The sequence below is a fragment of the Oncorhynchus tshawytscha genome, linkage group LG03, assembly GCF_018296145.1.
Source record: "Oncorhynchus tshawytscha isolate Ot180627B linkage group LG03, Otsh_v2.0, whole genome shotgun sequence".
Taxonomy (NCBI): Eukaryota; Metazoa; Chordata; class Actinopteri; order Salmoniformes; family Salmonidae; genus Oncorhynchus; species Oncorhynchus tshawytscha.
This window is the reverse complement of record NC_056431.1, coordinates 72,604,977-72,624,553: the sequence shown is the minus strand read 5'-3', so window position 1 is coordinate 72,624,553 and position 19,577 is coordinate 72,604,977. Positions and strand designations below refer to the sequence as shown.

Sequence of the window (19,577 nt, the reverse complement as noted above, 5' to 3'; positions counted from 1 at the left end):
CCGCATCAGCTTTGTACCGAAGGACCCCATTGACCTCCTGAGGAGAGATGCAGTGGCGTTTGAATACCTCTATGTTCAGGTGAGTCACAGCACATGGACGACAACACTGCCTGATTGAAACGTATCAGGTTTGTTGTGTTATCAAAATGTATATTTTTCTATGATATTCATTGTATTTGTTAAGATTCCTTGTAGAAACTTTAGCTCAGAAAAAATGTAAATGATCTGCTGTTGACTTGGAGCTCACCACAACCAGAGTTACTAGGGGAGCCAAATGTAACTTCATACCATAGTTACTGTGTACTGTCTGGTTCAAGGTGCAGTGTAACACCTCTCCTCTCCTCTCCTCTCCTCTCCTCTCCCTCTCCTCTCCTCTCCTCTCCCTCTCCTCTCTCTCTCCTCTCCTCTCCTCCTCTCCTCTCCTCTCCTCTCCTCTCTTCCCTTCTCTTCTCCTCTGCTCTCTTCTCTACTCCTCTCTTCTCCTCTCTTCTCCTCTCTCCCCTTTGCTTTTCTCTCCTCTCCTCTCTTCTCCTCTTCTCTTCTCCTCTCCTCTCCTCTCTTCTCCTCTTCTCCTCTCCGCCTCTTCTCCCCTTCAAGAGCTGTAATGACGTGGTGCTGGAGAGATTTGGGTCAGAGCTGAAATACGACACAGCCCTGCGTCTGGCTGCCTTGCAGATGTACATCCTCACCATTAACACCAAACAATCGCAGAAAGTCTCCCTCAAGTACATTGAGTGAGTAGCTTGGGTTTCACAGTGCTTCCCACAACCAGGTCAACACAGAACAGATCCAATGTCTAAGTTCAAACATGGCACTGCATTTCCTTGCATGTTCAATCCAGCAACACATTGTTATGAGAGCTTTTGACACCCTCACAACATTAGACTCTCAACACTTACTCAGTGACTTGAGATTAATCTGGAAATAAAAAATCATTATCTGGCTTGGGTGTCTTCATGAAGGAATTACATCCATGTCAGATACAGTAACGATTTCCCCATTGATTGGTGTGTCATAAATACCACAGGTATTTAATATGGATATTGATTATAATCGACTAGCTATTGGCTAATCAATGCATCCCCTCTTTATAAAGTGATTGATTTTTGCTGGACGAATGCATTCTGCTGTTGTACATTAAACCTGCGTTACCATGGTTTCTTGCTCTACAGGAAGGAGTGGGGTTTGGCACTGTTCCTCCCTCCTGCAGTACTATCCAGTATGAAAGAGAAGAACATCAAGAAAGCCCTAACACACATTCTCAAAACCAACCAGAATCTGGTACCTCCTGGAAAAAAGGTAGGGTACCTTTTTATCTCTCTCCTGTTTCCTCTCTCTCTCTCTCTCTCTGTCTCCATCTCTCCCTCCTCTCTCTCTCTCTCTCTCTCTCTATGTCTCTTCTCCCTCTCTTCTGTCTCCTCTTCTCCCCCTCTTCTCCAGCTCACTCTTAATGCAGCACATTGGAAAAGAGCACCACCTAGTGGAATACTCAACCTGATGTCTCATGCTCTCATACATTTCCCACTGTTAGATAATGTAATGCGTCACTGTGACCATTCACAGCGCCACCTTCTTTGTAAAATAAATCCTCTGTGCACATTCATACAATGACAGTAGCCTACATTGCTCATGTTCTCTTTCAGCTGTCAGCACTGCAGGCCAAGGTCCACTATCTGAAGTATCTCAGTGACCTGAGACTGTATGGAGGGCGGGTGTTTAAATCTATACTGCTGGTAAATAACTACCTCTTATTTTCTGAACTTTTGAGTAACGACACATCAAATATCAAATATCAGAATATTATATCATAATAAGTTATAAGTTATTAATGGAGTCTGTGTATCCAGAGACAGGCCGCCATCTGCATTTCGGGCAAATGCCAGATGGGCTGGTCCATTATTAGCAGTGGGCCTGTCTAACTTGAATTTTTTGCACAAAATGATCATTATCTGTCTAATATGGGGGCCAGAAGTGAAAAAAAATGGGCCGGTGTGGGTGCTTCCATAAATAAAATGGGCTGGTGTGGGGGACTCAAGGGAAAAATTGGGCCTGTGTGGGGTCCTCAAGGAAAAAAATGGGCCTGTATGGGGGCCTCAAGGGGAAAAAATGGTCCGGTGTGTTAGAAATGCTAGGGCCGATATGTGGTCCCAGTCCGCCCCCGTGTGTATTGTCTTTCAATGGTTTCCTTTCTGCTTTATGCCCACAGCAAGGTGAGAAGCACACAGAGGTGACTCTACTAGTGGGTCCCAGGTATGGCATCAGTCATGTGATCAACACCAAGACTAACCTGGTGGCGCTGCTGGCTGATTTCAGCCACGTCAACCGCATCGAGATGTACACAGAGGACGAGAAGAACGTCAGGGTAGAGCTACATGTTCTGGATGTGAAGGTGAAATCTTCTAAATTAACTCATTCTGAGTGTGGTATTTATTTTTTCATTAATCCAAACACAATTAACTTTTTATCAGTTGAATATTGTCACCAATATAAAACTTTTTCTGAAATATTCTATAAAAAATATGTAACATTTTGTTAAGACACTTCAGGAACGGATTGTGGATATATAGTTTTTAAATCTTTCTATCTGTAGGCCGTCATTGTAGGCCGTCATTGTAGGCCGTCATTGTAGGCCGTCATTGTAGGCCGTCATTGTAGGCCGTCATTGTAGGCCGTCATTGTAGGCCGTCATTGTAGGCCGTCATTGTAGGCCGTCATTGTAGGCCGTCATTGTAGGCCGTCATTGTAGGCCGTCATTGTAGGCCGTCATTGTAGGCCGTCATTGTAGGCCGTCATTGTAGGCCGTCATTGTAGGCCGTCATTGTAGGCCGTCATTGTAGGCCGTCATTGTAAATAAGAATTTGTTCTTAACTGACTTGCCTAGTTAAATAAAGGTTATATATATATATTTTTTTAATCTATAAAAATACAAAAACATGTAGGTAAACTGCATTTTTGGTGCATATTTCCAAATAAAAATGTGATATAATAAAAATGTTACAACATATCAACAATTTCCTTGATACAAGTCTGGAGAATTTACAGTGCATTCGGAAAGTTTTCAGACCTCTAGACTTTTTCCACATTTTGATACGGTACAGCCTTATTCTAAAATTGATCAAATACTCCCCCCCCTCATCAATCTACACAGAATACCCCATAATGACAAAGCAAAAACAGGTTTTTAGAAACTTTTGCAAATGTATCAAATAAATAAATACTGAAATACCTTATTTACATACTGTAAGTATTCAGACCCTTTCTCACATCTGCTCCTGCCACACCCCCTAGTGGACATCCAGTGTCTCCTTGACCTGCAGCCATTCTCCTAGTTCTCCCTCTCTCTCTCTCTCTCTCTCTCTCTCTCTCTCTCTCTCTCTCTCTCTCTCTGTGATTGTGTGGTTGAAGACAGGTGTGCTGGAGTCAGAGCAGTTCCCCACCAGCTGCAACCCGTTCCATAATCTAGACCTCTACAAATGCTCAGTCCTGCCACTTTCACTCTGTCAGATCGTAATCTTCATTCATCTCGCTGCTCTGACTCTGGTTCCTGTCTCCTGTTCCACATCTCCCCGCCCTGCTACCCTGTTCTGGATTCAGCTCACCATAACTCCCTTGGATTCCCCTCTGAACTTGTTTACCCTGTCCCAACCCAGCTCACTCAAACCTCAGCCTCCACATCTGGTTTCCTACAACTCACCCGAACTTCCCTGGATCCACACTTCATCTCTCAAACCCCTTTTTAGGGGACTTGCCCGGTTCTGGTACCGATTCCGTCTGACATGCACGCTTAGAAATCGATCTGTGGATACCGCAGATCAAAATTGCCCTATTCCCACGGACACAGTAGTATTTTTCTGAGCCTGTGTGACGTACTATAGGATGTGAAATCTGAAAGCACTTGAAGCTGGCGCCACAGACAAAGCAAATACCTGCAATGTTTACATCGTAGCACATTCAGAGATCGGTTAATAGCCATTAATCTAAATAATTCATAGATTTTAAACAAAAAACACTTTGTTATTCATAGACGGACATGAAATGAAAGGCGAGTTCCCAACGAGTTCAGAAAGCCAAGCTAGAGCTGTGTGTGACACTCACAGGGATGGGGGCCAATGTTTTGATCAAGAGAGACCTTTAGAAAATATGCACGTTTTCTCTAACACTAAACATACAAATATGTAATTTACAGTTATAAGGAAGGTGAAATCTTATAGTTAGTCATTTTATCATTTGATTATGCTATATTTGGAAAGCTTATAAGTAATTTTGCCTTATACATACAGTTTTGTTGAATAGGAAATATGTCCAATTTGTTATCATATTTGTACTGTGTACTTGCGCTTTTGTCTTAAAAAGTGACTACATCTCAGGAATGTATTTTAACCAGAAAGGTGAGGTTTGAACCTTTCTTTGAGTATGCAGCTTTACTAGTTATTGTTTATGGCCCTGTCAATAATTACTTTTGGTGATTACGTAGTTTACATTTTTGAAATGAAGTGTCATTACTTGTAGTGAGCTTTGAAATTATGGATTTATGTCCATTTTAATGTGGTTAAAATTCATTACATTTTTATGACGGAAGTATGATAAACAAAATAAAATATAAATCTACATCAAGTTTTAGAAATGTTGTGTTTACTTTTTAAAGTACTAATACCAAAATACCCTAAAATCTCAGAAATGCTCATTTGATGCAACAACTAAAAAAAACAGCCTCTGGTACTTTGCCTTAATAAGCAAAAAGATAATATTCTGTAATAATATTGAGCAAGGAAATGAATGCTCAATGAGAACCATTTGAATAACACTAAGTATTGTCTTAATTCAGCTCTTGACATTACTCTATCTTAGTCTATTTCCAGTTAGTGTGTGTTCATTGTTGTCCTCTTATCTTCCAGCCCATCACTCTGCTAATGGAGTCCACTGATGCAATGAATCTGGCCTGTCTGACTGCTGGATACTACAGACTACTGGTGAACTCTCGGCGTTCTATCTTCAACGTGGTCAAACCAGGGAATGTAGACAACACCGGTGAGTCTCTAGGCTCTATACAGTTCTAAGTCCATACAATTTAACTGCTATTGCAGAAATCTGATTATCAACCCCTGGTTTGGTTCCTATCCTCAGGCCATGACTCCAGAGTAAAGCAGGTCTACCAGGCCATAGAGTGGACATACAGCGCTTCCTTTAGGGGATGTGAGGAGCACCAGCACCACAACAACCAGCGCTGCACCAGAGAGCCCTCCACCAATAGAGACACAGACTACATGGACCCTGGCTATATCACTGACATCCAGCAGCCGCCCCAGTACTGCATGCAAATGGCAGAGAGGGTGGATGCCAGAGGGGGAACCAGTGGTCCAACACATCCCCAACCCTACCTCTGTGTCCCCAGGCCCAAACCCCAGGACTCCCCCCGCAGTGCCAAGGTCTCCTTCACCTTCGGGGATCCTCTGTTAGACAGTGTGGACCCCCAGAACCTGGGATACCAGAGGCTGATGGAGGAAGGCCCAGAGGTTCTACACGACCCCATGTATGAGCGACTAGATGAGGATTACAACAGCAGGGATCTCATGGGGATGGCCGGGGAGGGATATCCGTACGTTGACAAAATCTTCGGCAACACCGAGTGCAGTGAGGAGCCGCTGCTGCACGACATCTGCTATGCGGATACCACAGACGCGGACGAGGACGAGGAGGACATCAGCTGCGAGGAGGACATGGGACTGATGGGGGATCTGGACAAGGCTAGGTTCCTCACGCTCTCTGGGTCCAGCGATGACATCATCGACCTGACCTCCCTGCCCCCGCCATGGGAGGGTAAGGACGAGAAAGACAACGAAGATGTGTTGCTTCACTCCCTCAACCTGGCCATCGCAGCCCCGCCCCCAGGCTTCAGGGACCGCTCTGATGAGGACGAGCAGCACGGGGCGGGCCGGGTGCCTGTCAAGAAGAGCCAGGGGACCCGTGATAATATCCCAGTGTCCATCATAGACTCAGTCACCACACAGGTGGAGGAGGGCCTTGAGGGGGCCCTGGACGAAGCTGTGGTGTCCACATTACAGGCCCTGGAAGCCCTGGCAGCTTCTGAGGAGCAGAGCCCAAAACCACAGTCAGAAAATAGCTCAGGTTCTTCTTCTTACACTACTGTAACGTTTATTCATTAACACCACGAAAATTAACCAGACATGAGCGTTTTTCATTTGTTGTTGTTGATTTTTCAATTAAAAAAAAAACATTTTGTTCTGTGTTTCCATTTTGTGTGTGCAATGTGTCATTCATTTTGAACGTAAAACATTTGCTGTGTGACTCATCATTTTGTCTCCAGAGCTTTTTTTGTGTATCATTTTGTTTGTTTTTATAATTTATGAAACGGTGCACAAATGCATTTCAACTCGTAGCTTTCATTCTTTTTGTACCAATGAAATGTGTACCATTTTATAATATCTCTCAGGTGCCTCAGGTGAAGTTGTTAATAAAATGTCTGTCTCTCTGTGGCACACAGGTATAGAAATATCAAGGGCATTTAGCCCCGAGTCCTCGTCAGACTCTGGCAACGAGACTAACTCCTCTGAGATGACAGAGAGCTCAGAGCTGGTCGCTGCCCAGAAACTGTCTGAAACCCACCTGAGACTGTTTGTGGCCACCACTGAGGGCTACCACACTCTGACTGAGGAGAAAATAGAGTTGCCTGTAACACAGTATGAGGACGGGAAGGCCCTGGCCATACAGCACAACCCTCGGGAGACCCAGGGGGAGGAGGAGGAGGAGAAAAAGAAAGAGGAAGGGGCCAAGTCCCCGGGTGTGTCATCCACCCAGATCATATACTCAGAAAGGGGAGAGATGGAGCCAGAGACCATGGAGACCAAGTCCCCCACCGACTACTTTAGCAAACTGCACATGGGCTCTTTGATGAGCAAGCAGCCAGGAAAGCACAGTGACCCTGAGGGCAGGATTCAGGGAGATACCAGTGACTCAAGAGAAAAGCAAAACAGCAAAGTCCACTCAAATAGAGGGGAGCCACCCAAATATAATGCTATTGTAAGGGAATCTCCGTACATGAACCAATTCGAGTTGGGGCGAACGCCATATCCGTATCGAGAGAAGCCCCCAAGATATCACCGGCCGCCTGAAAACAAAATGGCCAACAATCTTCCCCCAGACTGTGTGAATGACTCACAAGCCTCCCTCTCTGGCAGGGTAACAATTAAGGGAGACAAGCAGGACTGGAATGAAAGGAGCCAGTGGTTAGACGCTGATTCACACTCCCATGCCAAAGACCCCCACAGTACCCAGGAAGCCAATTTACCCAGCAGCGACCGGCAGCAGCAGCAGTCGAGGATCCCCTCAGCTGAGCAGGATGGCACACGGCTATATGAGTACCACCTTAGTAAGCACATGCCATCGTTACAGAGCAGCGAGGGTGTCCACTCCCTCCAGAGCTCACAGTGTTCCTCCATAGACGCTGGCTGCAGTACAGGAAGCAGCAGATGTGTGACGCCCAGGGACTCCCCCCTCTGCGCTGGAGAAAACATGCATCTACTTTCGGAGTGTTCCCTCAAGGGAATGGGCCATATGAATTGGGAGGAGAAGGCGTATGGCACCCAAGGCCAGGCCACACAGCAAGGCAAGGCTAGACATCAGACCATGGACCCCACCCTGCTGAGGAAGATCCACGCAGCCACCAGTGCCGAGCCTGGGTTCGGTACCGTACGAGGAGATGACTGCCACCGGATGCCCAAGATCAAAGAAACCACAGGTACAACTAAATAAGTGTTTTCCTATGACGTCTGTGTGCTTACAGGTCTTATCCCAGTATTATTCCAACCTCATAGTGTGGAAATATGTATAAAACACAGGAAAATATACTTTTTAAGTGGATTTTTAAGTGGCTTTGGGAGACACAATTCCAGGAGGGAAGTGTGGCTGTTGATAAATGATTCACTAGTGGGGATTAGGATACGCGTCAGAGTGACAGGGTATGATTATCCCTTCAGACAGGAAGACAGTAGAATGTCAGTAGTATTCATACAATAATACAGTGCATGCATGTGTAGCACAGGAGGCTGCTGAGGGGAGGAGGGCTCATAATAATGGCCGGAAAGGAGCGAATGGAATGGCATCAAAACACCATGGAAACCAATGTGTTTGATATATTTGATACCATTCCACTGATTCCGTTCCAGTCATTAACATGAGCCCGTTCTCCCCAATTAAGGTGCCACCAACCTCCTGTGATGTGTAGAGGATTGTTGTAATAATATTCCTGTGTGTGAGGCCTTCTCAGTGCATTATACAACACTTGCTGCAGGGAGAGTTGGTCAAAGTGCTGAAATGCAACGTTGTTACATTTTACACCATTCTCTAGAAATCAAGCTACGTTGTGAAAGCATAATTAGAGAAAAAATCTTTCTAAAAAAGTCCTCTGATGAAAACAGGAAAGGGTGATGAGAGATCAAAGCAATGCACCATGTTGTCAGGGAGATGCTTAACGATTCTCTTTGTATTTCTGCTCCCCCTAGTGTAGCTTGTACACAGCTGGAGATGGCTGGTGGGAAAGACTCCTCCTCAGCTCTCTCTGAGGTAAACGCCGCCGCCACCCCCACCACCAACTCACTACCATCATTTACCAGTAGCAGCAGCATGTCCAGAGTCCAGTGTTCCCAGTGTGCCAAAGCAGCAGGGCTGCCACAGCCCTGAGTCCTTTCCACACTGCACCCAGGCATTCCTCTCAAGCGTACACCCATGTGAACGTATCACAAGCAGCCTCAGGAGTCGGATGTTGAGGAGGAGCTGGAACAGCATCACACCCTGGATCTGGGAGCCTCGAAGCGCTGCTGGAAAAAACAAAAGCCACTCTGAATGGGAGGAGCGCCCAGAGACTCCAGTCACCCGATGACCCCACCAAGCCACAGAGGGGAGATTAGCTTTTTCCAAGACACTTTCCAAGAGCTTGTCTCAGGGCCCAGTATGGTCTGTTAGATCAGTTAGCTCTCAGTCCTCTGGCAGGAGGCTTTTCAGAGGCGCCTCCATCTTGCTGCCAGCATCACTGGATGCCAAGCAGCTCCGAGCCATGCCACTACCCAGACTGCACCCCAGAAGGTGGTGGATGAGCCTGGAGGAGGTGCCACGGGCCCTTCACTCAATGCTTCCCCAAGAGGAAGACCAACATGGTTGGGGACGATGTAGATGAAGGTAGAGAAAACCCCATCCCACAGCCGTTCTCTGGAGGTCAAAGAACCCAATCACTCCCTAGCAACCTCAGTGTTGAGGTAGAGAACACAATCTCTCTATACACCTCTGGAGCTGGACCCTCCACTGTGGCTGAACAGCTCAACATGGCCAGTGTTGTGACTGTGAGTGATATGAGTCTGGGAACAATGCTGGCCCATGTGAACTCACTGAAGGGAAGACTTACAGCCTCCCCAAGGGGGTCCCAGACACACAGAGAGATTCCCTTTAGATAATGTCCTGGTGCGCTCCAGTGAAGGTCTGGGAGGGGGCCAGAGAGAGGTCCAGAGGTCAGAGGTCAGGTAGCCCGACCTGTGGAGATTCAGCCAGCTGCTCTCCATGAAGGCCCTAGAGCGAGGCAGCGCCTGTAGTCACATGGCCCTGGTGCACCCTGCTCACCCTGACTCAGTTTCCACATGCTCTGCTGCTTAACAAAGGCCTGCATGTCACTGGTGGAGGGCTTTAGCCATGAGAGCCGGTCAGCGCGAGCTGGTCGCCAAGGTGGACGAGCTGGTAGCCAAGGTGGAGGAGCTGGTAGCCAAGGTGATGAACTGGTAGCCAAGGTGGACAAGCTGGTTGCCAAGGTGATGAGCTGGAGGTGACGAGCTGGTAGCCAAGGTGACGAGCTGGTAGCCAAGGTGACGAGCTGGTAGCCCAGGTGATGAGCTGGTAGCCAAGGTGACTAGTTGGTAGCCAAGGTGACGAGTTGGTAGCCAAGGTAGACGAGCTGGTCGCCAAGGTGGATGAGCTGGTCGCCAAGGTGGACGAGCTGGTAGCCAAGGTGATGAACTGGTAGCCAAGGTGACGAGCTGGTAGCCAAGGTGATGAACTGGTAGCCAAGGTGATGAGCTGGAGGTGACGAGCTGGTAGCCAAGGTGACGAGCTGGCATCCAAGGTGGACGAGCTGGTAGCTAAGGTGGACGAGCTGGTAGCCAAGGTGACGAGCTGGTAGCCAAGGTGACGAGCTGGTAGCCAAGGTGACGAGCTGGTAGCCCAGGTGATGAGCTGGTAGCCAAGGTGACGAGCTGGTAGCCCAGGTGATGAGCTGGTAGCCAAGGTGACGAGCTGGTAGCCAAGGTGACGAGGTCGTCAGGAGTTATGTCTGCTTGCAACTGCTGAAACGGCTTCGGGCAGTTCCCCCGATGACACATCACTCTACCACCATGTCTGCTATTGTCAATACACTGAGTTGCTCAATTACAACACTCCCTTACAAGTAAACAGAACAACACGGTTGTCTTTCTGATTAGTGATTTCAAAGCCATACATTAGAGACATGGGTTTATTCGACTCAAACCAATGTGAACTGCTGTGACATATCTTTGCCTTTTCTGAATCGTGATGACACTTTTAAAAGAGATTATATTCAGGCCTCTGACCAGAAAAGAATTCACCTTAGGGTATATACACGGATATTACTTGATAAGTATACTTTTACAAATTGATAATGGGGTGTAATGTGTAGATAGACCTCTATTGGATCTGCATTATATTTGTATTCATTGTATTGAAATATTATTTTACACATGATACATATTATATGACAAAGAGCTCTAGACAAATCAATGTGAAAGACAATAAATTATATTATGTGATTACAGTCCATTGTGACCTCAATCTTTTTCATTTGCTGAATCCACCGTAGTTTATGAATCTTTGCACATGCTCACTGAGTACTTTCCTGTTATTTAGGTAGTCAGCACTGTAACATATTAAAGGTTTAAAACGCTGCAACCTGATTATGGTCTCCTTTATTCTTCTGATAACAAATGGCATACAATGTAAAGGTCCATTTCAATTTTCAATGATCAATTTCAAAATAAAGCCAAGCCCCTTTCTGCATGAGTGAAGGGAGCTTACTTCATCTTTCTCATAATTTATACCAAAAACTCTCCTGGACCATGTTTGGTTGAATAACAACGTTTAATTATTTACTGTTTGGAAGCTGGAGAGTGTGTCTGCATGGTGTATTCTAACCTTGCCAGGCACAGACAGCGCTGTTTTTCACTGCAGCCACTAGCTAATGTTCCAGTTGTCCCTGCATGCACACCCAACTGATGGAAAGTTTTGTGATGTGTTTCTCTAAACCTAGGTTTGTTTCACTTTCATTTACAGAAAAAAGTGAACCTGAAACTGTGGTAACAAAATAGAGAAATGTGTCAGCACATGTCTCCAAGTTAACACGTTTCCTCCTTTTAAACAGTGCCTATAGTCAAAGTCTACACACCCTTCGCAAAGTTTTCACATTTTACTACCTTAAAATTACATCTAAATGTGAAACGAAATGTATTGAAATTCTTCCAAATAAATACCAAATTGAAAACTAAGATGTCTTGATTGCATGTTTATTCACACCCCAGAGTGAACACTTGGTGAAAGCAGTTTTGGCAACAATTACAGCTGTGAATCATTTTTAATAAGATTTTATCAACTTTTCACAAGTCTTAGGGCAACATACTGAATGCAGTCTCCGCTAACATGGGAACATTGCTTTCAAATTTAAATCACGCTGTAAAGCTGAACTTCTGCAATACGTATTGAATAGAGACCTACGGCACCTTTTCCTTTAACTTTTTACCTTGGCTTTGCTCCTTTCATATTTCCTTTGATCCTGACAAACTCCCCAGTCCCTGCCAGTGGCAAGCATACCCATAACATGATGCTGCCACCAAATACTTAGTGTTTTACAACATTTCATTCACCACATTACTAACCTGTATGACAACTTGAAAAGAAGGAAGCCCTAAATCCACATTCTGTTTGCAACAAGACCCTTAAGTAATTCTGCAAGACAACATGGCAAAGAAATGTAATTTTTTGCCTAAATTAAAAACTTGAATACAACACATCACAAAGTGAAACCCTCTGTATTTGGTGGCAGCATCATGGTATGGGTATGCTTGTCACTGGCAGGGACTGGAGAGTTTGTCAGGATCAGGATTCCACCAGGTATTAACTCTGTGGTGTGAAGACATATGCAATCAAGACATCTTTGTTTGAATATAATTTTTCTTTCACTTTCAAAATGTGGAGTAGGTTGTGTAGATCGTTTGGGGGGGAAAATCCACTTTAATCCCTCTTTAGATTTAATATTAAGGCAGAACATTTTGAAGACCGCAATGCTATCATAAATAAGACAAACTATATGCATATTCCTATCAATAAATGTTAAAAATCAAGGATGAGCACATGCTTGAAAGAAGCTCCATTCACATACAATTAATCAGTACTGCTGCAAACTGCTTAAATTATTTAAAATATATATATATGTAAATATATATATGTAAATTAAGCTATTGAATGTTTAGTATTGGATTTATAAACCAAGAAAGCCTACATACAGAAAATGCTGATCAAGTGCTTCAATTAAGCCTGCACCAGAAATAGACAACATTGATTGATTTAACAATTTAGATTTTAGGAACTTGACCTTAGGCAACAGTTGTACTATGTGCCTATTGATAGATAGGTGTCTAGCATCTGCCTAAAGGGAAGTGGAAACTATTAAAGACACTTTCACTCGCACATCTGTCGTCCTTCGTTCCATCAGCCTGTTGTTTTCATGTTTTCACATGAACATTTTATCATTCTTAGTACTCCTTTTATTTTACAGTAAGAGAGAACTGAACCGTGAGAACTTATCCACACAAACATTGATCTGAACAATACTGTCTCACATGATGGTAAGCATACCTTTCATATGGTAATACATGTAATATAGTAATACATGTAATATGGTAATACATGTAATATGGTAATATGGTAATACATGTAATATAGTAATATAGTAATACATGTAATATAGTAATACATGTAATATGGTAATATGGTAATACATGTAATATAGTAATATAGTAATACATGTAATATAGTAATACATGTAATGTGGTAATACATGTAATATGGTAATATGGTAATACATCTGTCTGTTCACACTGCTATGCTTTATCTTGGCCAGGTCGCAGTTGCAAATGAGAACTTGTTCTCAACTAGCCTACCTGGTTAAATAAAGGTGAAATAAAACAATTAAAAAACATGTAATATAGTAATATAGTAATACATGTAATATAGTAATGCATGTAATATAGTAATACATGTAATATAGTAATACATGTAATATAGTAAACATGTAATATGATAATACATTTCATATGGTAATATATTTAATATGGTAATATATTTAATATGATAATACAGTTCATATAGGGTGCAGCATGCACATCCATTGTGCAAGGAGAAAAAAAAGATTGATGAAAATGAAAAAAACTGGGGATTAACCTCTAAACTGGGGATTAACCTCTAAACTGGGAATTAATCTCTAAACTGGGGATTCACCTCTAAACTGGGGATGAACCTCTAAACTGGGGATGAACCTCTAAACTGGGGATTAACCTCTAAACTGGGGATTAACCTCTAAACTGGGGATTAACCTCTAAACTGGGAATTAACCTCTAAACTGGGGATTAACCTCTAAACTGGGAATTAACCTCTAAACTGGGGATTAACCTCTAAACTGGGGATGAACCTCTAAACTGGGGATGAATCTCTAAACTGGGGATTAACCTCTAAACTGGGGATTATCTCTAAACTGGGGATTAACCTCTAAACTGGGGATGAACCTCTAAACTGGGGATTAACCTCTAAACTGGGGATTAAACTCTAAACTGGGGATTAACCTCTAAACTGGGGATTAACCTCTAAACTGGGGATTAAACTCTAAACTGGGGATTAACCTCTAAACTGGGGATGAACCTCTAAACTGGGGATTAACCTCTAAACTGGGGATGAACCTCTAAACTGGGAATGAACCTCTAAACTGGGGATGAACCTCTAAACTGGGAATTAAACTCTAAACTGGGGATGAACCTCTAAACTGGGGATGAACCTCTAAACTGGGGATGAACCTCTAAACTGGGGATGAACCTCTAAATTGGGGATGAACCTCTAAACTGGGAATTAAACTCTAAACTGGGGATGAACCTCTAAACTGGGGATTAACCTCTGTCTCTAACATCTAAGCTAACACGATGGTCATACCATGGATCATTTAGTTATTTAATTTGGGATTTTAGGACCCCTTTTAAGGTATAAATTCAATAACATTGAATTTGGCCTTTGCTACTACAGAGACGCATTGAATCAGACATCTAAAAATAAATAAGCAACGAAGTTTTGAAGAGTCTGTCCTATATCTAGGAGATACAAGAAAGCTCAGGAAATATTTTTGTTTTTTGGACACATATTTAACCTCTTATTTTTGTTGGCACAAAACAACCTCCATACTTCCATTCGTTTGCATTGGTTACCTTCAGACAGGCTGTAGAGCAAAACAGAAATCACTGAACGGTTTGGCCTTCCAACTATTATAACCACTCTATGGAAAGGATAGTGGTTATAGTCGTTTTGAAGGCCAAACTGTTCGGACACTACATACATTTTTCGTGAGAAGACTGACTTTCAGGACATCTCATGGTCTGACAAACATCGCTGTAGCTTGGACACCTTCCATCGCAGATGCAGAAGACCAACATAGGTAGATGTGGCGGATTGAGACAAAAATATTGGATTTCTCTGAAATTAAACTGACAGATTTTGATGGGGATTTGTTTTAATCATGTTACTTAAATTGATGCATGTGTGGGCCAATAGACTCTTAATTAACCATGATTATAAAGGACTCAATAGAGGTGAATGAAAAAGGAAGCCGCATCACTGATCTTTAATATGCTTACGTATTGGACTCACGGCCTTCGTCAAAAAAAGCTCTGACGAAGGACGTGTCTCCGATACGTAAAGCTTATTAAAGATCAGTGATACTTTCAAGAGCAGTGTGCGGTTTCCTTATTCCTTCATCTTGTTCAACTGTTACCATGCACCTGCAAAAAAAGATTGCTCAGATGTGCGACTGCCTTTTGAATTTTGACTCAATAGAGGTAAAAGGACATTTGTATATATTGTTTAAGTTATGTCTATGCAGAACAACATACTAAAGGTCAATAGAATCAGAATAAGAAATAGTAGAAAATAAAAAATGCTATCACAACCTTTTCATAAATCAACCAACATCTGCAGTAGCTTAGTTGAGCTGAGCCACTGGTTTCTATATTTGTATATTTTATTGAGCAGTTAATTTACTAAATTATTTTAAGACTCTCTTGTGTCCTATGGTTTATGAGAGGTGACATGCAAATAAGACTCGTTATCATTACCCCTCTAGGAATAACACTGTCCTGTTCCCAGAGGTCAGATTGTGTTATCATTATCCCTCTAGAAATAACACTGTCCTGTTCCCCCAGAGGTCAGAGTGTGTTATCATTACCCCTCTAGGAATAACACTGTCCTGTTCCCCCAGAGGTCAGAGTGTGTTATCATTATGCCTCTACTAATAACACCGTCCTGTTCCCCCAGAGGTCAGAATGTGCATCTTTCCACGTGTGTGGGGTGATACTGCTGGGCCTGTGGTGCTCCTCTGTGCTGGAAGCTGGAAGCTGGTACCCCAAAACCCTACCCTGTGACGTCACCCTGGCCAGCAACAACACCATGGTCAACGTAGATTGCACTGAGAGAGGACTTCTAGAGGTCCCAAAGGACATCCCCAGAAACACCACCAACCTGACCCTCACCATCAACCACATCCCTCACATTAACTCAACGTCCTTCCAGGGCCTGGAGAACCTCACCGAGATCGACATGCGCTGTAACTGCGTGCCCATCAAGATCGGCCCCAAGGACCGCATGTGCACAGAGAGTGTGACTATCAAGACGAACACCTTCAAAGACCTCAGGAATCTGAAGGCTCTGTATTTGGATGGGAATCAGCTTTCCAGCATCCCAAAGGGTCTCCCTCCGAACCTCATTCTGCTCAGTCTAGAGGTGAATAAAATATATACCATTCTGAAAAGGAACCTCTCTGACATCACTAACGTACAGATTCTTTACCTGGGTCAAAATTGTTACTATCGTAACCCATGTAATGTTTCCTATCAAATTGAGGAGGGAGCATTTTTACAGCTTGGTAACATGACTCTCCTATCCCTCAAGTCAAATAACTTATCCTACATTCCCCCAAGATTACCGACAAGTCTCAGAGAGTTGTATCTCTATAATAACAAGATTGAAATGGTAACTGACAAAGATTTTCATAACCTAACCCAATTGGAGATACTTGACCTGAGCGGAAACTGCCCACGCTGTTACAATGCACCGTTTCCTTGTATTCCGTGTCCTAACAATTCCCTTCAGATAGACAAAAACACCTTTAAAACATTGACCAAACTGAGGATACTACGCCTGCATAGTAACTCCCTCACGTATGTGCTTAGAGAATGGTTTCAGAACTGTAAAGAGCTGCGAGTACTTGATCTCTCAACCAACTTTTTAGCTCGAGAGATAGCATTTACTTACTTCCCACGAGCTCTACCCAACCTGGAAGAACTGGACCTGTCTTTTAACTATGAGCTGCAGAGGTATCCAGCTACACTGCACCTTAGTTCCTCATTTTCCTCCCTGAAATCCTTGAAAGTACTCCGCATCAGGGCCTTCGTCTTCCAGCAACTCACCCTCGAAGACATCAGCCCACTGATTCATCTAAAGAACCTGGAGGTCATTGACTTGGGCACCAACTTCATCAAAATAACCAACCTCAGCATTCTAATGGAACTGAAAAGCTTCAAAATAATAAATTTATCTGACAACAAAATATCATCCCCCTCTGAAAGTGGTCAGTCTGTTGCCTTTTCAGGAGGAGAAGCCATACATGGCTCCCCAATGTCAGATTCTGGGCATAACAGCAATGGAGAAGTGAGAGAGATTCATTATTTTAGATACGATGAGTACGCTCGCAGCTGCAAATACAAGGACAAGGAGGATGGGACGCTGAATTCATTCGTCAATACCCAGTGCAGCAAGTTTGGAAAAACCCTGGATATCAGCAGGAATAATATATTTTTCCTTCACTCCAGATTCTTGAACCTTGCTGACCTTAGATGCCTAAATCTCTCTGGAAATGCAATGAGCCAAAGTCTAAATGGTTCTGAGTTTACTTTCCTCACTAACTTACAGTATCTTGACTTCTCATTCAATCGTCTGGACCTTCTCTATTCCACAGCGTTTCAGGAACTGAGAAGTTTAGTTATCTTAGACATAAGCAACAACAATCATTACTTTGAATCAGAGGGTTTGACCCACATGCTTAATTTCACAAAAAATTTGACCAATCTGACGAGATTACTAATGAACTATAATAAGATTTCTACATCCACCAACACAGAGCTGGAGAGTCTCTCTCTGGAGGAGTTAGAGTTCAAAGGTAACCGTTTAGATATGCTTTGGAGAGATGGTGATACAAGATACATCGACTACTTCAAAAAACTGCTAAATCTGAGGGTCCTAGACATCTCTCACAACAACCTCAACTTCATCCCTCAGCAAGTCTTCCAAGGCCTGCCAGACAAACTCACTCATCTCTACATCAACAACAACAGATTGAAGATATTTAGTTGGGAGAAGCTCATTATTCTTCAGCACTTAGAGGTCTTAGATCTCAGTAGTAATAGCATATCAACAGTTCCCCCAGAGCTCTCCAACTGCACCAAATCTCTCAAGACTCTCCTCTTACGCAAAAATCAAATATCCAAACTCTCTGCGTATTTCCTCAAGGACGCCTTTAGTTTGAAGAATCTGGATCTCAGCTTCAATAACATTCAAAACATTGAGCAGACCAGCATCCCTGATGATGTTGTCGATCAAATGGACACGTTAGTCCTGAACAACAACAAGTTTATGTGCAACTGTAACGCCCTCATGTTTGTGATGTGGCTGAACCGCACCATGGTGAACATCCCCAGACTGGCCACCGCTGTGACCTGTGCTGCTCCAGGAGCCCAGAGGGGTCATCCGGTCATCTCCCTGGACCTAGAACTGCAGGCCTGCCAGCACAACTACCTATCCATCATCCTTTACATCCTACTCACATCCCTGGTGCTCAGCTTCATCGCCCTCTCCATCTCCAGCCACCTCTTCCTCTGGGACGTGTGGTACCTCTACCACTTCCTCCTGGCCAAGTTCAAAGGCTACAGACGCCTGTCCTCGCCGAGCACTGCCTACGACGCCTTCGTGGTATACGACAAGAAGGACCCGGAGGTATCTGAGTGGGTGCTGAAGGAGCTGCTTGTTCAGCTGGAGGACCAAGGGGACCACCCCTTACAGCTGTGTCTGGAGGAACGAGACTGGATCCCTGGCTGCCCCCTGATCGACAACCTGTCTCAGAGCATTCACCAGAGCAAGAGGACCGTGTTCATACTGACGAACAAGTACATCAAGAGCGGGGACTTCAAGACTGCATTCTACATGGCCCATCAGCGACTTATGGATGAGAGAGATGATGTGATTGTCTTGATTTTCCTGGAAAAAGTCCCCAGTCACTCAAAATACCTGAGACTCAGGAAGAGGTTGTATAGGCGGTCAGTGATGGAGTGGCCAACAAATCCTCAAGCGCAGCAATACTTTTGGTTTAGCCTAAGGAGTGTACTGGTAACAGACAGTCAAAAACAATACAGTAATCTCTTCAAGGAGACTCTTTGAAAAAGGACAAACACAATGATTTTTCGCCATTTGTTAAGAATGCTTAGCATTGTCCTTTTTTATATGATTGTGTAATGATTGTGTAATCATTGGGTAATGTCATTAATGACAAAAAGAGGGAAGCAAACCAATGGAGAACTTCCTCAATTAATCTATGAAGATTCTGTTTGATTTAGCTCAGATGGCGGGATGGGAATCTGTGGCTATGGTGTCAGACAGTCAGAGACACTCAGAAACAATACAGTAATCTCTTCAAGAAGATTCTTTGAAATTTTACACTTAGAATACACCTTACCCATTGGGCACACACTGGTTGAATCAACGTTGTTTCCACGTCATTTAATTGAAATGACATGGAAACAAGATGGAATGGACGTTGAATTGACATCAGTGCACAGTGGGTAGTGTTGATCTTTTAATGTGGTGATTGTTGTAAATTGTAAATTGTTGTTAAATGCTCTGATCACCTGTGATAATTAACTATCTAGCACGCTCTAATCACCTGTGATAATTAGCTATTTAGCATGCTCTGATCACCTGTGACAATTATCTTAAAGATGGGTTTTAAGGTGTACCGTAAATGTAATGTATCTGGTGAGAATGTTTAGATATGAATTTTCATCTCTGATACTGACTGATTATGTTTGCTGTACTGCAATGCTTATGAATATACTGTCTCAATCTCCTATCCTGCTGCGGAGAGTAAGGTAACATTACATTACATTAAGTACATACAGTACATTAATAAAATAATGATTCACAAAATG

The 19,577-nt window shown here is 43.5% G+C and overlaps 2 protein-coding genes across 4 annotated transcripts in view; both read left to right on the top strand.

Annotated features, from left to right (window-relative positions):
- LOC112246521 (FERM and PDZ domain-containing protein 4-like) overlaps positions 1 to 10,828 on the top strand; it is a 62,844-nt gene extending 52,016 nt beyond the window's left edge. The window contains exons 9-18 of one of the 3 annotated variants that reach the window (XM_042319977.1): positions 1 to 79; positions 598 to 734; positions 1,173 to 1,299; positions 1,644 to 1,733; positions 2,207 to 2,389; positions 4,896 to 5,028; positions 5,125 to 6,126; positions 6,503 to 7,756; positions 8,525 to 9,750; positions 9,827 to 10,828. The exon at positions 1 to 79 is cut by the window's left edge and continues 41 nt beyond it. In XM_042319977.1, coding sequence (XP_042175911.1) covers positions 1 to 79; positions 598 to 734; positions 1,173 to 1,299; positions 1,644 to 1,733; positions 2,207 to 2,389; positions 4,896 to 5,028; positions 5,125 to 6,126; positions 6,503 to 7,756; positions 8,525 to 8,697 — 3,178 coding nt within the window. In that variant the 3' untranslated portion in view covers positions 8,698 to 9,750; positions 9,827 to 10,828. The other 2 variants (XM_042319978.1, XM_042319979.1) reach the window with 2 other exon arrangements.
- Positions 10,829 to 12,733: 1,905 nt separating this feature from the next.
- Positions 12,734 to 19,577, top strand: tlr7 (toll-like receptor 7). The gene is made up of 2 exons (XM_024410670.2): positions 12,734 to 12,911; positions 15,637 to 19,577. The coding sequence occupies exons 1-2, from the start codon at positions 12,906 to 12,908 to the stop codon at positions 18,808 to 18,810; spliced, it is 3,180 nt and encodes a 1,059-aa protein (XP_024266438.1). The 5' UTR covers positions 12,734 to 12,905; the 3' UTR covers positions 18,811 to 19,577.